Raw genomic sequence first — 18,581 nt, 5'->3', positions numbered from 1 at the left:
TCCGAGTTGCCTGGCGACATAGCTCTCGTTTATTCCACTTTTTGAAAAGAATGTGTGTCTGATTCATCTAACCCTGTTCTTTTCACTATACGATTTCACCATTTTTGACCTCCAATACTTTCTCAATTCTACAGAAATGGCTCGAACAATGGACCCAACTATCAAGACGACGTTCCCGAACGACTTTGCCGCGTCGACATGGGCGAACGGATCGGAATCGTGGTACAACGTGTACTCGTGGGTTAACTCACAGGTTAGTTGACCGAGTTTTAAATTGCCAGTGTCCTTACGCGGCGGGGAGGTGCACTTTTGAAAGCGACACGGTGGGAATTGGTAATGGCGCGGAAAACGGGGCACGGAGACTGGCACCGAGCCAGCTGCTGCCTTGGCGACCCCTCTTGGTCCTGGACATCTGGCCCCCCCCCCCCCCCCCCCGAAATGACTCCGGGGTCACTGGACTTCCGCCTTGCACTTTTTCGGGGGGTCGAGACCACACGACGAACAAAACAAAAAGGCGTTATCAGTCGGTCTATGTTCGTTTTTCACCTCGCTCACCTACCGGTCGTTTTATTTGCGTACCCGACAGTACCAGTCAAAGGGCCGCCGAGACGATAGAGAAATAGAGAGGCAAAAAAAAACGTCTCCTCTTTCTTCATCTCCTTGTTCGCCTCGAGAGACACAACAGTACCGAAACCTTGAACGGTTGATGACCCTGGGTGTCGCCTCGTTCCCGGTGCGCGGCGCACGCTCCCAGCTTGGCACCGCGCCAAAGAGCCAGTGGCAAAATAAGTTCTTTGCTCTTTTCCACGCTCTCTCTCTCTCATTCTCTCATTCTCTCGTGCTCTCGCTTTCTCGTGTGAACCTCCCATGTTGCAAAGCATGGTGTTCTCCAGAGGAGCAGAGAACATGGCGCCAAAAGAGAGCGAGTATCGAGGCTCTCAGAGAGTCCACTACCTGGCACGGCTTCCGTTGTTGTTGTTGATATGGGTCCTTCCGCTTCTACATCCTTTAGCCTCTGGAATCCCTATTGTTGTTGTCAATACGGGGATAGCGTGTGGGAAAGAGAGATAGAGATTTCAATAATTTGTTGACCATAGGGGCCCGCTACCTTTCACGGAGTGGCACGTTCAAGAAGATCAGGAAGATCAGAGGCCGAAAGGTCGCGGGAGGGTAGCTGCTGCTTCAAACAATTAAGTATACGGTATAGTAAATCAGATAGCAGGAACGAGTTACCATGAAGGACGCCAGATGTCGTCGCGGCGAAATTCAAATATCCGTGCCTCATTTGTAGTACACCTGGCTGTATGAGTCATGGAAGCGGGCGCGCGCGCATCTCATCCTTGAGAGCCCCATAAATCGTTCTCCTGCTTCTTCTCCTTCTCCTGTCCCCCATAATTTACAACAAAAGAAACGACGGATGTCCTTGCTTCTCATTACGAGCCTGGTGTCCGTCGGTGACAGCAGCAAAAACGACTGGCCCATAAATTTCGACGCGTTTTGCGATGAATGTAATGATGATGGGAAAATGAAGGGGCTGAGGGGATAGTGCAGGAACGGGTTATCATTCGAGATGGCAATAAAACAAGTTCAAAACATCAATGTTTCAGAACGACTCGGACAATGGGGATAGCATCCGATCCTCCACTTCATCGCAACCACAGACATCTCCATCATCTGGACTTGATGATCACGAGCATCGTCTTCTCTGCGACACACCGAGCAGCCCGATCGATCAAGCATCATACTTCAATAATAACAACAATAAGACATCGGATTTGAACACGAGCTGGTTCAATCCACCACCAATCACATCTTCGTTGATTCAGGCACCGGCACCGGCACCAGTTCAACAGAAAAAGACAGAGGTAGGCTCGCAGTTTTGTGTTTTAAGTCCTTAACTTCTTAGATTTTCTCGAAAAAGTTTAAACTCCAAATTTTCAGAGCGAATCAAAAGACTATGCTCTCCTACAAGAACTTCTTCGACTCAACCTCAACACATCTCCACCATCCTCAGGATCAAACCTTTCCACTCAAAACCAGCTCTTCTCCTCTGCATCCCCTTCAACATCATCACCATGGTCTCTTCCACAAGAAGAGTTGTATCGCCCGGCACCGATCGCACGCACATCTCCACCAGCCCCACAGCAGAATATGTACTGGAACACGGCGACGAGCAGACACAACTCTACATCAGACGCGGAGTTTCTTCAGGCGCTTAGCAACCAGCTCGCGGCATGTCAAGTGACTACTCCCCAACCATCCGGAGTGGATATGACTTATATCATGCAACAACAAGCACTCGTAGTTCAACAGCAACAACAGCAACAACAACAGCAACAGAATAACCGACAGTGGCCATCAAAAACAGTATTCCAAAGATATTCATTCATGTCAGCTCTTCAAGGAAAAGTCGACGAGGTCACCGATGAGTACCGCCAGCTTGAGAAAGAGCGCAAGCAGACAGAAGCTGAACTTGCCCGTCACAACCTTGGAAAAAAGATATCCTCGTCAAACGGGCTCCCAATCCCAAAACTTCCAACTGCTCCATCACGCATTGATAGAATGGTTGTGGACTTCTTCAGGGAGCACGCAAGGATCAGCACACTCCTGGCAAAAATGGAGCAGCTCACCGGAAGATCAATGCCACTAGCAGCTCATCAAACACTTGCAGAGCTCCTTCAAGCAGTCACCAGCCTCTACCACAGCCGTGTTCATGAGCGAGCCCTGATTCTACAGCAGTTGAGAGGAGAAGCCATTCACTATGATGAGGAGAAAGGTACATTTCTGTCTTCACGCATTATAAAATACAAACTTTAATTTTCCAGAAGCCGGAGTCCTCATCGAAATCCTGTGCCTAGTTCAGCAAGCGGCCACACGAGTCCGCGCCGCCAACTGGTATTGCCTCATGACAACGCTCGGCCCATTGGACGCCACTCAGAAAATGCAGATGGATCAGCTCGCCTCATCGGACTTCACCATTCCACCACCACCAATCCGTCCACGTCCAGTTTGAGCTTGAGCTCATCATCCTTTATTTTTGTAGCCTAGCAACACCCACACACACACTCACATCCTCCTTTGTTCCCTCCTATAGTTGGCTGGACCCAATAGAAAACCCCTTCTTGTTTCACACAACCATCACGGCCCAGCCGCTTTCTAGATTTTAGCCTCTCCTCTTCTCATTCCTCAACACAAGAATCTGTACATATACAAAATTAGTAAAGGTATACCTCCTTCTCCGTCCGCGCACTGATTTTTTCCCTTCTCTTCTCAAATTTGAGCTTCAATACACAATGTGTGTAAAATATCCCTCTAGCCGAGTATCGCGTAGTATTCCTCATTTACAGCTTCAACACCACCTCTTCTTTTTTCAAATTCAAATGTATTTAAATCACTGATGATATATGATTTTACGTTCTCCCCCCACTCCTCCCACCACAGCAACTAAGAAAAACTCTCCTATTACTAAATTTTTCATAATCTGGTTGTTGAAAATCAGTGTGCGTGTGTTCTTTTGCAATGAATATAACCACCTCTGTGTGTGGTTCAATAAAAAAGTTTTTATTTGACTCGACAAAAAACATGAAAAACATATTTAACATGGAATTACAGATAAGCGAGGTGTTTACCCAGTAACGTTTGGCAGAGGGCAAGGTTCAAGACAGGGGTTTGAAAGTCGTTAACTTTACAAACATATAAGATACAAAAAATTAGTCAATTACAACACAAATACATATATCAATTACTAAATGTTATTAGATACATGTTTCTAGCTTTACCGGCAGCTGAGTTAGAGTTATTTAAAGTGAGCTGAGTTCGATTTTCAAAAATGGGAAATGAAAACTGGGATAAACGAAAAAACGTATTGGAAGGGCTAAAAGTATAATTAATCATTCTGCCTGAAATTGAGAGTTTACTGTAAGATCTGCTACTGCTGAAAGTATTAAGGTACATTTAAAAGCAAACTGTATGTTAGCTCTGCTTAAAAAACTATGAAGCAATATTGTAACCGTAACTATCATTCACAACATTCATAATCTTTAACTTCTCATATCTCTATTTCAACGCATAAAACCTATTTAAAGAAAAACCTATTTAAAGCTACTGTGTTCTACTGTAGAATAAAAAACACTTTATTTAAAGTTAACTCAATCTTCAAACATTTTATTTTGATTCTATAGTTTATATTCGTGCAAGTCTTCAGTTGTCGTCAACTACTTAAAAATGACCAAAATAATTTATGAGCCATGTTCTATATAGCTGTCAAGTTCAAATGATCAAGTTTATTTCCCAGAAAGGCTATTTTACCACGAAACTGTAGAAGTAACAAATATTTAATATTTACATAGTTTGTTGGTATTTTTGTTTTGATAACATTAAGGAATAAGAAAATAATTTTTTGAAAACTAATATCTCTTTTTTTCACGTGTGACAGAACTATTATAATTACTCGATTCTATAATAATTTCAATTTTAGTTTCAATTTTCAAAAATGCCATCGGAAACAGATGATTTTCTTCTATCAAACTATACAGGTATATGAAGATTTTTTAACTCTTCAAAAACCGGTTCAGTTTTATTTCCGTTTAAAAAACTTCAAAATCCAATTACTCTCTAATTAACAATAGAACACTGCTGAATAAAAAGTGAGAGGGAAAAAGTGTGTGTTTTCATAAGATTTTTGACCCAGATAGCCGCAATTCTCATCCCGAAATGCAAGTTCGTCTCTCCTCTCTGTCCAAATTTGCATTTACCTCATTTACCTTACTTATTTGACGCCAAAAATATCAGTGGCCGAGTTTTCTCTTTTCGCGGCCATCAGTTTTCGCGGCCACCCTAAAAAATACGAAAACAATTTTGGAAAATAAATACTTGTAGCGACGAAAGTTTGAAACTACAATACCCTTTAAAGACGCACATCAGTTTGTATTTTTAAAAAATTTGTCGTGTCGAGACCGGGTACCGTATTTTTGAGTCTCTTTTCAAATGAGTAATAATAAAAAGTGATCTCTGATCACTAGGAGTTTCCACGTTCTCCTGTTGTGTGTCTTTACAATCAAAGTCTACTTCCCGTGTCTGCGTCTCTTCCCCTCGCGCACTCTCTTCTCACTGCCCCAACCTCCCTGCGTCTCTTCTCTTTTCCATCGGTGCTTTGTCGTTTGGAATTCGATTTCCATATAATTCCACATATTTTTTAGAGAAAATAAATATGACAACTTCTTTGGGACAGACAATATTACCGTATTTATCATTTACGGCTCTTTCATCGACTGTTGGTGAGTTTTTTCTAAATTTTTTAAGTTTTAAACGAGAATTCAGCTTCAAAAAATTTTCAATCATTTTTCTCCAGAAAATTAAATTTTATATTTTAATTTAATTTCTTAGAAATTTCCAAAAAAATCGGAAAGAAAAGTGAAAATTTGGCGAAGCAACTTTTTTTCAAAGCTTAAGCTTTAAAATTTTTTTAAATACAGGTTATTATTTTTCGGTGGCCTAGAAAAAACAAAAACTCGGCCATCGTGTTTCCTAGGCCACAAGTGAATCAATGTCCTGGCACGACTGAAACGTTTTGTCTACCGTACCCCCTAGTACGGTAGATTCGCGATTCATCTCTAATTGCCTATGCCTTTTTAAAAAATATTTAATTAAAAATTTCACAAAAAATTTAAATATCGAAGAAAAGTTCAGTTCATTTAAAACTTTTTTTCGTACTTGCGAGTACGGTAGGTGAAAAACTATTGTTCGTGGTGGGACCCATTGCGCGTAATTTAGGATTTTTTGACGGCGAAACAACTTAAATCAGGAAAAACTCTTCCAGCTTTCTTCCTGTGCGGCCTCCAAATTTGCCATCGCATCAAGACACGTGGCTCGTCGGAAGGAACAAGCCCCGCCCCATTTCTTTTGTGTAAGTTGTTCCATTTCCCACAAAAAAGCTGAAATTTCGAATTTCCAAAATTTCAGCATTCTTGTCATGTGGATTATTCATTCAATACGGTCTTCTAAAAGATGATGACGTCATCACTTATTGCAACGGAATCGGCTGTTTTCTTCAGGCGTGTTATCTTATGTACTTTTACTACATGACAAGAAATCGGGTAAGTTAGAATTATTACGGGAACACTAAAACCTGAGTATGCGTATTGCACACTATATTTGACGCGCAAAATAAATATCTCGTAGCGAAAACTACAGTAATTCTTTAAATGAATACTGTAGTGTTTGTGTCGATTTACGGGCTCGATTGTTTGAAATGAATTTCTTATAGTGACAGCAATATTTATTTTTTTGTTGCCTAATTTTAATATTCTATCGATAAATCAATTATTTTAGTTATTGGTTTCGAAAGTTGAGCTCGTAAATCGACACAAGCGCTACAGTAGTCATTTTAAAAAATTACTGTAGTTTTCGCTGCGAAATATTTTGCGCGTCAAATATGTTGCCCAATACGCATTCTCTGGTAATTTTGATTTTTGGGAGAAAGTTTAATTTGAAAAAAATGAAAAATTAGAAATATTAGAAAAAATCGAAAATTGAATTTTTTCTCCCGTTTTTCGAATAAACATTTCGAAAAGCCGCCACTTTTGCAAGCAAATCTGAATTATAAACATCATTTTCAGCGTTTCCTGAATAAAGTGATCAGTATTGAACTTGGAATCATCGGAATCGTCGTCTATTGGGTGGCTCATTCAACAAATAGTCATCTCACAAAAACGACATATGTCGGCAATTATTGCATTTTTCTGAATATTTGCAGTGTGGCGGCGCCGTTATTCGATATTGGAAAGGTAATTGATTTTTTTTGGGACACTGATAGAGGTAATACGGTATTCTTTTGCGTACGTGGTGCCAGGCTGTTCCATCACGCTTTGATCTACAATAAATGCGGGAATTGTTGGTTTAAGCCAAATTCCCGCAATTCTCGAAGATCAAACCCAAATTAGACACTTGAAATTTTCATTCCAAACTTTTTTCAGGTGGTCCGTAACAAATCCAGTGAATCTCTTCCGTTGCCGTTATGTGTCGCGTGTTTCGTCGTGTGTCTTCAATGGATGTTTTATGGATATATCGTTGACGATATTGTGATATTGGTAATTGGGTTATTCTTTTTTTTTTGTCGAAAAATACAAAACTGTAGTTTTCGAAAAATGTGTTTTTTTGGAAAATGTAAAATTTATGCTAAAATGGCTAATTTTACACTTTTTTTGAATTTCAGAGAACCCTGTCGAAGTCGAAAAATGATGTATCGTTTTCATTTTAAAAGTGTTTAAAAACATTTTTTTCATGAACTAAAAAAATTATTACACACGAGCTTTAAAAATAATTGAACTTTCAAAAACAAACAAATTATCATTTCCAACAAAAACCCGTTATCCTTGCAGGTGCCAAACGTCATCGCAACGGTCATCTCGATTCTGCAACTTTCACTATTTATCATTTATCCGGGTGCTCCGGCAGGTGTTCTACCGCAGAAATATGAGCATATCTAACCATATTGAGTATCCGAAACCAATGGACCAAGCCGCTTGTCGAATTGTTGGCTCATTCTCATTTTAGACGTCGTTTCAGTTCCCATTAGAATTCGACGAATCTGCAAGAAATATCGATTTTTTTTGGCATTCTGTGAATGTTTTTGTGCGTGTGTGTATAGAGATCTCTTTTGTTGGGTTTTTGATGTGCCTTTAATAAATTATTTATATTTTCCTATATTTCAGTTTTTTTTGTAGAAAATTGTACCAAAACATCCTCTTTTTTTTGGAAAACTTTTGGAAAAACGAACTGAATTTTGAAAAAAAAAATAGAGAAATGATATTAAATAATGTAAAGCTTTAACATTTTCAAAAAAAAATCAGAATTTTATTGAAACCAAGAAATGGGCGGAGCCTAACAAACCCTCCAACTTTCCGACAAGAATTAAGCTCCGCCTTTTACGTAATTTTTTTTCGAATTTCAATGGTTTTTTACGAAATAATCAGAAGAACTCATAACTCATTTAAAAAAAAAGTATTTTTGGAGCCAAAAAGTGGGCGGAGCCTAACAAACACTTTCTACCTTTCTATTTCTGTCATCTTCGGCGGTTTTTCTTCTTTTCGGCTGGGGAATTTTGAATATTTCTTGATCTTCTTGTTCAGGTTCTTCTAGCATTTCTACTTCTACGGGAATTATATTTTCTTCGGGGGTCTCTACAGGAATTGTTTCAATACTGACATCTTGCATTGCTTGTTCTACGGAATGCTCTTCTTTTATTGTTCTGGTGACTCTGAAACTTGGTTTTTTTTTCTGAAAAAAAATCGAAAATCTTTGGTTGAAAATTTCTAAATTTTTTCAATTTAGCAAAAATTTAAAAACGGCCGAAATATTTTAATTTATTTTCGTTTAATATTTGATATGAAACCTCTTTTTTTTTAAATTTTCGTAATTTTTTCCTCTAAAAAAAAACTTAAAAACATAAATTATATATTTTTTAATGTCATTTTTTGTATAAAAAATATTTTTCGTTAAAAAAACAGATTTTGTTTATTTAGGATAAAACCTAATTTTTTTAATTAAAAAATCCAATTTTTGTCTTTTTTTATCAAAAAAAAAAATCTATTTTTGTTTTTTTCTTGGAAAAATTCAAAATTTGTCTTTTTATCAAAAAGAAATCGGATTTTTTTTTTGAAAAATTCAATTTTTGTATTTTCCACAGCCTTACATCGGTTGATTATCGATTTCCATAACTTCTTCAACAATTTGTAGATCAGGAGACGGTTCTCGTTGTTCATACCTGCAAACAAAGATTGTCAAGAGACATCTAACGGCCTTCACGGAGACAGAAATGACGCGCCTCATTGGCTCAGTGGCAGAGCGTCTGTCTAGTAAACAGAAGGTCGCTGGTTCGATTCCAGCATGAGGCACCGAATTTTTTTTGCGGGTTTTATACTTACACAGTCACTTCACGATCTCTCCAAGATTGCTCGGCGACTGGAATTTCTGGAACGAAGCGGTTTCTGCTGGGAAGGGATTGCGAGCGAGTAGTTTCTTCTTGTGACAGTGATTCGGAGCATTTTTTTGATTTTTGAGTTCCTGAACTTGAAGTGTCAATTGCTTTTGATTTTCGGCGGGAGCTTCTGGAATGAGTTTTCGTAGAAAAAATAATTTTTTCAAAAAAAAAATTTCTCACGATGAATGAGCAGTAGATTTATCTTCCTCCTCTTCATGCTGCGCCATAGTTTCTTTCTGCAAAATATAATTTTGAACAGAAAGATGCAAATGTGCTCCACTGGCCATGTGTCGATTTACGCAGACCGTGTACTCCTCGAGGAGAAGTGAGATTTTTTTTCAAAAGAGGATTTTCCAGTGACTTTTTTTTTTGGATAAAATGCCCGAAATCCGTAGTTTTACACGAGATTTTCCTTTTTTTTTGAATGATTTTCCGGAAAATCAAAAAACCATTTTTTTTTTGAAAAATAAATTTTCAACAAAAAAGTGGTGCCGTTTTTGAATTTGCGATGTTTTTTTTTGGAGAAAATCGAAAAATGGAATAAAAGTTGATTTTTATGGCAACATGAATATTTTTTCTTTCAGAAAAATCTGAAAAAACTGAAAAATTAAAAATTTTTTATTTTTTTCAAAAATAAAAAAATATTTCTAAATGTTTTGCCTTTCCAAAAAAAAAAGGATTAAAAGCTAGTATTTTAGGCATTTTTTCAAGTAAAAACTTTTTTAAAAAATATTTTTATATTTAAAAAAAACAAAAAATATATGTGAAAATTTCAGGAAAAAAAATAATTTTTCGATTGCTCACTAATCTGTTTTCTTTTCTTTTTCTATAAAATTTGAGAAAGATTTTTTTTCGGAAAATCGAAAAATTTTGGTTTTTCGATTTTTCTAAGTCAGAAAACATTTTGATTTTATAAGACAATTTAATGTTTTTTTTTTCTCATCAATATAAACAAAATTAGATTTAAAAATTGAATTTTCTTATCAATTTTTTCCGATTTTTTCTGATAAAATCTCTATTCTATTTCCTTACCAAAATGCCTCCATCTAAGTCAATTTCATCGTCACTTCCCATCGTAGCCAACGCCAGCTCAATATCAAAATTAGGATGAGCTTCAATTGATACAATCAACGGTTTTCCTGGTAGATCATAATACATGCAAACTTCTGATCCCAACTGATCGGCAAATGTGACAATCGATAAAAATTCCTTAATCGAAAAAGAAAATTCGACGGGAATCTGAATTTTGTGCCGGGTGAGCTTCTCGCAAGTGATTGTTGTCTCAGTTTTTACTTTTTTGGCGCCTTTTTCAACTCCCATGTTGAACATTGTAACACCGTCCAATGAATGGAAATTTCGAATTGTTAGACCATCATCTGTTACTTTCATTGTTACTTCAATGTCACCTTTCATTTGAACGAAGATTGGGAGAAGCGTTCTGAAATATGGATTTTTTCTCGATTTTTTTTTTGAATTTTTCTAATTTTTTAAAACATTTTTTAGACAGGAAATATTTTTCGTTCTAATGAAGGGTGTCGGTTTTTCGATTTTTAATTTAAATCGAAATATCGGTAATTTTTCGTTTTTTTTCAGATTTTTTGGGGAAAAAAATAGAGTTTTTGAATAAAATATCTTGAAATTTTGGAAATTTTTTTTATTATTTTTGAACAAATTTAAATAATTTCTTGTTAACTTTCTAGAATTTCTGAGCATTTTTTTTTTCAATTTCAAAAATTAAACAAAAAAAAACATTTTTTATCGAACATTGTTAGATTTTTTGAATAATCGGTAATTTTTCGTTTTTTTTTGTTTTACCGATTTTTCGAAAATAGCTTAAAATGTTGGCCTTTTTCCTTATTTTTCCATTAAAAATTGATTATTTTGTTGATTTTTTGAACATTTTTTTTTCAATATTATGATTCTCCGGAAAAACCAGAAAAAATCAATTTTTTTCGAATTTTCTGTTTTTTTCGGAAAAAAAATCGAAAAATTGGAATAATGTTGATTTTGATAGCAAAACGAATACTTTTTCTTTAAAAAAAACCAGAAAAATTAAGGAAATGCCTAATTTTTTTTGAAAAATCGAAAAATTTTCGGTTTCTAAAAAAAGGACCAAAAGCCATGATTTCAGCGAATTTTTTTCCATTTCCGTAGATTTTTTTGAAATAAAAACAATTTTTCATGGAAACAGAGCAAAACTAATTATGTATTTGAAAGAAGAAATGTTTTTTTCTGACTTTTTTGGTTTTTAACTCTATTTTTTGAGTTTTCTCCGATAAATTCTGATTTTAAATTGGAAAAATCCGCAATTTTCGAGTTTTTCCAGATTTTTCAGAACTTTTTTCGCGACTTTTCATTTTTTTTTACTAACGATGCAAAAACGACAGTGATATTTCTACATCCAGAACGATTATATGTTGGCTTATGAAGCATTGATCCCATTTCTCGAAGCTTTGCGTGAATTGTTCGCTCAATATCTGAAAATTCAGCCAATTTTTCGAATATTCTGCAGCTAATTTTCTTGCCATAATTCATCTGAAGCTTCACCATCATCCGTTCAGCCTTCGGATCGATTCGAAATTCACATCCAACAAAGTTCTTCTCCCCGAACGCGACGCCCTTGAAAATACGCTGAGCTGACTGAAAAAAAATTAAATTTTTGCCGAAATTTCTGAGATTTCTCCCCACTTTCATCGATAATCTGCAAATATTCACTGCTTTTTTGTTAATCATTGATACATCGCAAGCGTTGAAAAATTCTGGTGCAAAGCGGAACACGCAGAACTTTGAACGGTTCACTGTTTTGAAGAAGAGCTGGAAAAAAACAAAAAAATAATTTTTTAGCCGAAATTTGACTTTTGACTCACCCCGCCTTCGGAAACCTCAATTAACACGTCTTCAGAGATTTTGCTCAGCGCTGCGATGGATCTTGACATAACTGAAAGAAAAATAAATAAATAATCCGGCTAAAACCCAGAAAAAGTCACTTTTAAGATTGGATTGGACCACAAATTGGGCGCCTTTCATATCTTCATGCTGCCTTTCCCTTGTTATTGATGACGATGGATTATCTGTATAATTTTCATGAATGGCTTGCATTTGATTTGAGATTTCCCTGAAATTTCAAGGTTTTTAAAGAGAAAAATTGAAATTCAGAATAAAATTTTGAATAAAAAAGTTTTCCTCTCGAAGTACACGGACGAGAATCCCCCGTCGCTAGGCCATGCGCTGCGGACTCCTCTCGAACGATTTTTTATTTTTTATTTTGATTTGTTTTGTGATTTCTGACATTTTCCCTTCTTTCCCGCGGCGCATGCATTCTCGTGTTTCCACAAGAGAACCGGTATCCCGTGCAGAACATGAAAAGACGAAAAGAAAAACCAGCGATGCGTCATATATCGTTCTTTTTATCCGTCAGGAGGTACGCTGGACATGATAAATGGAGTTTTGTTCCAAACTATTCGGTGTCATGTGCTTTTTTCCTCTTCATTGCTCACACATATCCGCTTCTTCTTCTTCTTCTTCTACCCCGCTTTTCCAAAAAAAACGCAATAAATATTCTTTATTCCTCAGGCTAAAGGTTTCCTGGAGCATCAAAAATCTCAAATTTCGTGGAAAAATTTTTTAGATTTCAGGTTTTAGGCTTACTCAAGTTGTGGAATTTCTGAATTTCAGACTAATTTGGGTATTTTAAATCGAAATCATTATTCCTAAATTCGGTAATTAAAGTCGATTTTATATAATTTAATCGTAGTACTTTTGAGCAGGGCCCTGCAGGGGTGGGTTGCCGTTCGGCAAATTGTTTTGTCGACAAATTCGGCAAATCGGCAAACTGCTGATTTGCCGGATATCAATTTTCCGGAAGTTTTTAAAGGGATTATTTTATAAGTCGGAAGCACTTAAAACTGCCTTTTTGAAATGTTTTCCCGTTTTCTATAGATATTTTCATAGAATTTCCTTAATTTTCAAAATAGATGTAGGAACATTCATAGGATGCGTACAATCTTGCCGATAAAATTGAAATTCTGAAATTTCCAAAAAAAAATGTGCAAAACCACAATTTGACGAAAATTTTAGGCAAATTGGCAATTTGCCGGTTTGCCGATTTGCCGGAATTTTTTACCCCTGCTTTTGACCATTCAAAATTTTCAAATTAAATACCTTAAAATCCCATTAACATAAAAAAAAATGGCATTCCACTTCAAGTACCTCTACGCTGTAAACTGTGGTTGTAAACTAACCGGACCCCCATCCAAATCGATTAAACCACCCCTTCTCCTTTCACATCTGCGTCTCTATTGATATGAATCACTCTCTCATCCAAAATGCCCAACAATCATTTTGTTCCATTGTTTGTTTGAATGTGCCATGTCCACTCTTTGGGTCTCTGTTTGCTTTTCCAATACACTCCTTCTGGATATATATTTCATTTTTGTTTCGTTTAGGCATGACCTCCATCACATCTGCATTTCTTCTTCTTCTCCTCTTTGTGGCAGGTAATATACATAGTTTAAAAAAAATTAATACATCGAAAAAGCAAATCCAATTTATACAACAATATCACATGCATAACTATACAAAAATTTCTCACAAAAAATATCATAGAAAAGAGACCATCTTCAAGTAATTTTGCGGGAAATTATTTGCTGTAACTTTTTACTAGGTATTTCATTTTTAATTCATTAACATTATACAACTTATTCTTGAAGCCGAAACTCTCTATCCTAAAACATGATTTTAAAAGCCACTAATTTCTGAATCGTATTCAAATTTCGCGATTTCAATTTGGATCTTCATAGGCATTTTTAAAGTTGTATTTAATTACAACACGTCATTTTTTCAATTTTACAAGCTAAGAACCTGTAATCTTAATCATCACCGTCTATGTATGCGTATATACGATTTTTAATTACGCAACATTACACGAACGGAGTCTCTATACAAACATAGCGGCTATTTTATGACACATCATCGTGAATTGAGAGATGATACATTAAAAAGTGAACTCTGGGAATCTAGAATCTAGTTTGGATTGTTTTTTGAATTACTCATCATAGTGAATTCATGTGAGTCATGTAAAAAATTGAATGAACAATTGTAAAAGTCAATCAATGGAATGGAATTTGCTTCCGAAAAATGAATGAATACTGCCGAATTAAAAAAGAACATCTAGTAGTTGAAAAATTAATTTAAAAAAACTGAAAACATTTAGAAAATTATTTAAAAAGTATATTTTCTAGCATTTAAAGCAAAAATTCTTCTCCGTCTTTATTTTCTGATTAGTGCCTATTAACGAAATAAACACATAAAACAATTAATACATTCTAGTTAAAATAAATCTAAAATTCCAAAATGTTCAGTTGCCTGCCGATCAGTTCCATGCCTGGACGGATGTACGTGTGAATTGTCAGAACATGATCCAGTGATCAGATGTGATGGCGTTGGTCTCAATCGTTTCCCATTGCCCCATTCATCACCACTTCGCGGTTTCCATTTCCTGGCACTCACTTGCAATGACATTGACACAATTCCGGCGATTAGCATGATCAAAGCATCATTCCCAGATCTTCAGGGAATTGATGTGCAGGGAAATACTCGGTTGAATTGCTCCGATTTGGTGCATTTGCACAAGGATATTCCAGTTTTGTCGGATTGTGATAATGAGAAGCCGTTGCAGTGTGATAATCTTGATAAGGTTCGCGAAAAAGATTTGAAAAATAGAAAAAATAACAGTACTACCAAATTTCAGAGAAAAGCGAAAATTTTCGATTTTTGGTTTTTTTTTCTAATTATGGGAAATCAGGGAAAATAAGACATTTTCTTCCGAAAAATCAACAAAAAAATGTACAAAATTATACGAAAAATTTTGATTTTTCGATATTTTCAAAAAAAAAATTGAAGAACCGATTTTTCATGGCACAACATTATTTTTTGCGGTATAATATAAAAACGATTAAAAAAAACGAAAAACGCGAAAAATCGAATTTTTCCAGAATTTTCAATAAATGACACTCGGAATAGTTACTAAAGTGCAAATTGGTTTAAAATATTTACATTTTCCTAAAAAATTAAAAATTGGATTTTTTTCCAGAAACTTGAATTTTCTACTTAAAATTTGCAATTTTTCCTTTACATTTTACCGAAAATTTGAAAGTTTTCAACAAAACATGATTTTTTTAACCTAAAATTGAATTTTTCACCTGAAAATTCTAACGTTTTCTCAAAAATAAATTTTTCCGACAAATTTAAATTTTTATAAGCTAAAATTGGAGTTTTCCCTGAAAATTTGAAATACCTTAAACAAGTTTTCTTGGCTGAAAATTATTTTTTTTTAATAATAAAAATAGTATTAAAATTGTGTGCTCCTCTCGGAAAATATCACAATTTTTCATATCAAAGATCCAATACCTTAACCTTTTTCAGAACTGTGACTGGAAGTGCCGTACACTGACAAAACTCAAAGAAATGTGGGCTCAATTCAAGGATCTTGTCAACCGAAAAGCCAAAGAATGGCAAGCTGAGGAGACGATCGAGGCGGCGAAAAGCTGGTTCAGTGCTCAATTCAAAAAGTTCAAAATCGCGATTGGCGAGCTCTCCGACTAATTTTTAATTGAAAAATTGTACATATTTTCCTATAACCCTTCCTTCCCAAATTTCTCTTTCCCCATTGGCCAAAACGATTCGCATAATTTGAAAATTGTTGTATCTCATTGTTCTCCCCCAGCCCTTACTTAAGAGATTACGGTAAAAAACAGTATTCACATAAATTTCTATGAATAAAAAACTCATTTTTAAAAAAAATTTTACCAATCGATCAACAAAAATTATAACAAAAAAAAACGAAAAAATTGTCTAAAAAAGTTCCTAAATACTATATTTAACGGTTCGAGAGCGAAGATAATTGTAGTACTCGTCCATATGATCCCAACCATTTTTCTGTGGATGACGTTGTTTTTGCTGTGGAGCCGGACCTTCTTCTAGACGGACGAAAATGTGAATGTATCGGTATCGAATGGTGTTCCAGTTGTCGTGAGCGTGACGGCGGGCTCCTGAAAAAAAGTGACTTGAAAGATATATTTTCCAGAAAACTCATTGAGAACAAATTTAAATTTCTTCTGATTTTTTAATTCTGCAAAAAAATCAGAGAAACTGCCGAATGAATGTTCTAGATCCGATATTTTTGCCTTTTTCTGGCTAAATTAATCAATAAAAATATTATTATTATTATTTTGATATTTGATTTGAAATAATAAATTATTGTTCGTTCGATTTTCAGAGATATTTCTTCGTAAAGAAAACTTGAAAGAAATTGGTGGAAACTTCAAAATTAGCCTAAAAATTGATAATTTAAATAGCAGTTATTGATTTTTTTTTTGGTAGAAAGTTATATTTGGTCATTACGGACTATTTTCTTGTATCAAAGTGCCAACGAAAAATTTATAGATATTTTCAGTGAAAATTGAAAATTGAAAAACGAAAATTTTTGATTTTTTTTTTGTAAATCGAAAATTAGTAATTTAAAAAAATTTTAAGAAAATTAACATGAAAATTAAATTTTTTTAAATCAAATTTTGTTTTTAATTGATGAGCTTTTTATTCTAAAAATCTTAAAACTCTAAAAGAAAAATGGTCAAAATTTCAACCAATTTTTCGATAATCGGAAAAACGAAAAATTTTCAATTTTCAGTGAACACTAACACTATTTTTCTTTTTTTTTTCCATTTTTCAATTTTCAGTTTCAATTTTTCCATAATTTCAATTGGAATTTTTTAAAATTATTTCAAGAATGCTTACCTTTAACAATATTCGATTGAACGGGGAACGCATCGGCCACATACATTTGTGACGGATATTCGATATGGAATTCGTCGGCTGCTCGGCTTTTCGCTTTCTTGATTGTATCCATCAGAAGGTTGCACGCCTGGAAAATTAGATATCGTATTTTTTAAACAGAAAAAACATTTTTTTTTCGTAATTCCAGACTTCAAAAAGTGGAGAAAACTAAGTTTTTGTCATTTCTAGACTCACAAAAAATTTTTTTTAATGTTGAAAGTTATTTTTTTAATATTTGGACAATATAGTAATAATTTTCAATCATTTCCCTACTGGTCAGCAATAAAATGCTCAAAATTCAAACCTTTAACTGTTGCATATCCAATTGTGTGATTGCTTCATCAACATTCATCTTCCAAACCAATTGACATGCCGCCCACATTCTTTTGGGCGAAAAATGAACCGATTCCTTGCAATGGAATACTTCTTTCGGTTTTGGGAGCCCTGTTTCGGGTACAATGTAGTTTGGTGGCCATACGACCTGAAAAATTGGGAAAATAAATTTTGTTTATTGAAATTTATTTTTTGAAGGTTTTTTAACAGTCTCATTCAAATTTACGACTTTTTCAGGAAAAAAATACCTTAAAAATGCAAAAATGTCGAAAAAAAATCACAAAATCTTTTAACAATTGGAAAAAAATTATCTAAATTTTTAAAAAGTTTTTTTTTGACATTTTTGCATTTTTTCAGAATTTTTTTGCTGGAATAAATTCTCCGAAACTCCAAAATTCGAAAATTTAATTATTTAGTTTTTAGCGGGAAAATGTCTAAAAATTTGATAATTTCTTTTTCAAAAAATGAAGAAAACCCGATAAATATAGCTGTGAAATGCTATATTTGGGGGAAAAAAAATCATTTATTATGTTCGATATTTTAATACCAATGGTTTTTCGATTATTCACAAAAAACATTTTTTTTTCAAATTTTTTGCTTTTTTCTAGTGTTTTCCTCTTCAAAATAGACAAAATTTGATAAAGTATTTTTGATTATCCGGAAAATCATTGAAAAATCAAAAATTTTGCTCCGCTTCAAGTTTTTTTCTTTCTCCATCCAACTATTAACCTTATTATAATATTCCCATTTCTCAGGTGTCATTCCATATCCTTTCAGTGGATTTACAAATCCTTCATCAAGATTCGGCTTCTTCTCAAGATCCCATTCGGGTGCGAAATACACTTTCGACGACAATTGCTCGTCTTTTTGCAATTTCGGAACACGAAGTTTCGAGCGGCGATCCCAAATCTCTTTTGCTGAAAGATCTTCTGACTTGACGACTGGATGCACTGAGAGCACGGCGGTCGATGTGCTCACTGCACGGCACGCTTCTGATCCGGTTCGTACCAGAACTCGCAGCATTCTGAAAAAATCCGTTTTTTAAGTTCGTGTTTTTGGAAAAAAATATCAAAAAAGACAGTTTGGACACATTTTCCAAATAATTTATTTCAGAAAAAATTCGTTGCATTTTGAGGATGAAAAAGGCAATTTTTTCGATTTAAATGTTAAAAAATCTGAATTTTCAAATAGTTGGATTTTTGGAAAAATCCAAATTTTGGCTCGAATTTCCAAAAATTACTGAAAAAAAAACAAAAAATATCAGACCATTTTTGATAGGAATTTCGAGAAATTTCAAATTTTAAGCAATTTTTTGCTATGAATTCCAAAAACTTTGAATTTTCTTATTTTTTTAAATACTCGGCAGTAAAATTTTCAAAAAAATTCCAATAATCAGGAAACTGCAAAAATGGCTGAAATTTAGCTACAAAAATCT

General features: G+C 34.7%; 6 protein-coding genes and 2 non-coding genes across 10 annotated transcripts; 4 read left to right on the top strand and 4 right to left on the bottom strand.

The window, feature by feature from the left end:
* The first annotated feature begins 134 nt into the window (after positions 1-134).
* On the top strand, positions 135-3,566 carry meic-1 (Gamma-tubulin complex component). Its single transcript, NM_066943.6, has 4 exons — positions 135-253; positions 1,608-1,865; positions 1,942-2,776; positions 2,826-3,566. Exons 1-4 carry the CDS (start codon positions 137-139, stop codon positions 3,011-3,013), a joined length of 1,398 nt encoding a protein of 465 aa, NP_499344.2. The 5' UTR covers positions 135-136; the 3' UTR covers positions 3,014-3,566.
* Positions 552-908, bottom strand: Y39A1A.10 (uncharacterized protein; the record flags this gene model as incomplete). The annotated part of the gene is made up of 1 exon (NM_066944.1): positions 552-908. One exon carries the CDS (start codon positions 906-908, stop codon positions 552-554), a length of 357 nt encoding a protein of 118 aa, NP_499345.1.
* A 926-nt stretch (positions 3,567-4,492) lies between the features above and the next one.
* On the top strand, positions 4,493-7,704 carry swt-4 (Sugar transporter SWEET; the record flags this gene model as incomplete). 2 transcript variants are annotated; one of them, NM_001379909.1, is made up of 7 exons in its annotated part: positions 4,493-4,535; positions 5,199-5,276; positions 5,819-5,905; positions 5,962-6,095; positions 6,618-6,785; positions 6,975-7,088; positions 7,380-7,704. In NM_001379909.1, the coding sequence occupies 6 exons, from the start codon at positions 5,210-5,212 to the stop codon at positions 7,485-7,487; spliced, it is 678 nt and encodes a 225-aa protein (NP_001366656.1). The 2 variants fall into 2 exon arrangements, with proteins under 2 accessions (NP_001366656.1, NP_001368659.1); NM_001379908.1 differs by having other exon boundaries at positions 7,380-7,487.
* On the bottom strand, positions 7,238-12,085 carry hpr-9 (the record flags this gene model as incomplete). 2 transcript variants are annotated; one of them, NM_066941.7, is made up of 12 exons in its annotated part: positions 7,238-7,412; positions 7,489-7,588; positions 8,050-8,257; positions 8,693-8,764; positions 8,925-9,107; positions 9,161-9,216; positions 10,013-10,418; positions 11,352-11,457; positions 11,506-11,620; positions 11,669-11,794; positions 11,848-11,918; positions 11,968-12,085. In NM_066941.7, 12 exons carry the CDS (start codon positions 12,077-12,079, stop codon positions 7,402-7,404), a joined length of 1,566 nt encoding a protein of 521 aa, NP_499342.3. The 2 variants fall into 2 exon arrangements, with proteins under 2 accessions (NP_499342.3, NP_001368495.1); NM_001379907.1 differs by having other exon boundaries at positions 7,402-7,412; positions 11,968-12,007.
* On the bottom strand, positions 8,819-8,906 carry Y39A1A.29. The gene has a single exon (NR_052705.1). It is a non-coding gene; the product is annotated as an Unclassified non-coding RNA Y39A1A.29 (non-coding RNA).
* Positions 8,823-8,894, top strand: Y39A1A.t1. The gene has a single exon. It is a non-coding gene; the product is annotated as a tRNA-Thr (tRNA).
* Positions 12,086-13,425: 1,340 nt separating the features above from the next.
* lron-10 (eLRR (extracellular Leucine-Rich Repeat) ONly) lies at positions 13,426-15,770 on the top strand. Its single transcript, NM_066940.7, has 3 exons — positions 13,426-13,476; positions 14,341-14,675; positions 15,404-15,770. The coding sequence occupies exons 1-3, from the start codon at positions 13,428-13,430 to the stop codon at positions 15,581-15,583; spliced, it is 564 nt and encodes a 187-aa protein (NP_499341.1). The 5' UTR covers positions 13,426-13,427; the 3' UTR covers positions 15,584-15,770.
* Positions 15,771-15,776: 6 nt separating this feature from the next.
* mrpl-22 (Large ribosomal subunit protein uL22m) lies at positions 15,777-18,170 on the bottom strand. The gene is made up of 4 exons (NM_066939.6): positions 17,876-18,170; positions 17,118-17,294; positions 16,775-16,901; positions 15,777-16,029 (listed from the first exon to the last, which is right to left on the bottom strand). Exons 1-4 carry the CDS (start codon positions 18,167-18,169, stop codon positions 15,845-15,847), a joined length of 783 nt encoding a protein of 260 aa, NP_499340.1. The 5' UTR covers position 18,170; the 3' UTR covers positions 15,777-15,844.
* Positions 18,171-18,581: the final 411 nt, after the last annotated feature.

This window comes from Caenorhabditis elegans, chromosome III, assembly GCF_000002985.6.
Source record: "Caenorhabditis elegans chromosome III".
Lineage (NCBI taxonomy): Eukaryota > Metazoa > Nematoda > Chromadorea > Rhabditida > Rhabditidae > Caenorhabditis > Caenorhabditis elegans.
This window is presented reverse-complemented; position numbering and strand designations above follow the sequence as displayed.

Excerpts from the sequence above, each read along its gene's own strand:
- meic-1 (NM_066943.6), top strand. The coding sequence starts at position 137 with ATGGCTCGAACAATGGACCCAACTATCAAGACGACGTTCCCGAACGAC. Across the intron at positions 1,866-1,941 it reads TTCAACAGAAAAAGACAGAG|AGCGAATCAAAAGACTATGC; the intron begins GTAGGCTCGCAG and ends CCAAATTTTCAG. Across the intron at positions 2,777-2,825 it reads TCACTATGATGAGGAGAAAG|AAGCCGGAGTCCTCATCGAA; the intron begins GTACATTTCTGT and ends TTAATTTTCCAG.
- lron-10 (NM_066940.7), top strand. The coding sequence starts at position 13,428 with ATGACCTCCATCACATCTGCATTTCTTCTTCTTCTCCTCTTTGTGGCA. Across the intron at positions 13,477-14,340 it reads TCTTCTCCTCTTTGTGGCAG|TTGCCTGCCGATCAGTTCCA; the intron begins GTAATATACATA and ends CAAAATGTTCAG. Across the intron at positions 14,676-15,403 it reads AGTGTGATAATCTTGATAAG|AACTGTGACTGGAAGTGCCG; the intron begins GTTCGCGAAAAA and ends AACCTTTTTCAG.
- mrpl-22 (NM_066939.6), bottom strand. The coding sequence starts at position 18,169 with ATGCTGCGAGTTCTGGTACGAACCGGATCAGAAGCGTGCCGTGCAGTG. Across the intron at positions 17,295-17,875 it reads AATGGGAATATTATAATAAG|GTCGTATGGCCACCAAACTA; the intron begins GTTAATAGTTGG and ends CCAATTTTTCAG. Across the intron at positions 16,902-17,117 it reads TGGATATGCAACAGTTAAAG|GCGTGCAACCTTCTGATGGA; the intron begins GTTTGAATTTTG and ends CTAATTTTCCAG.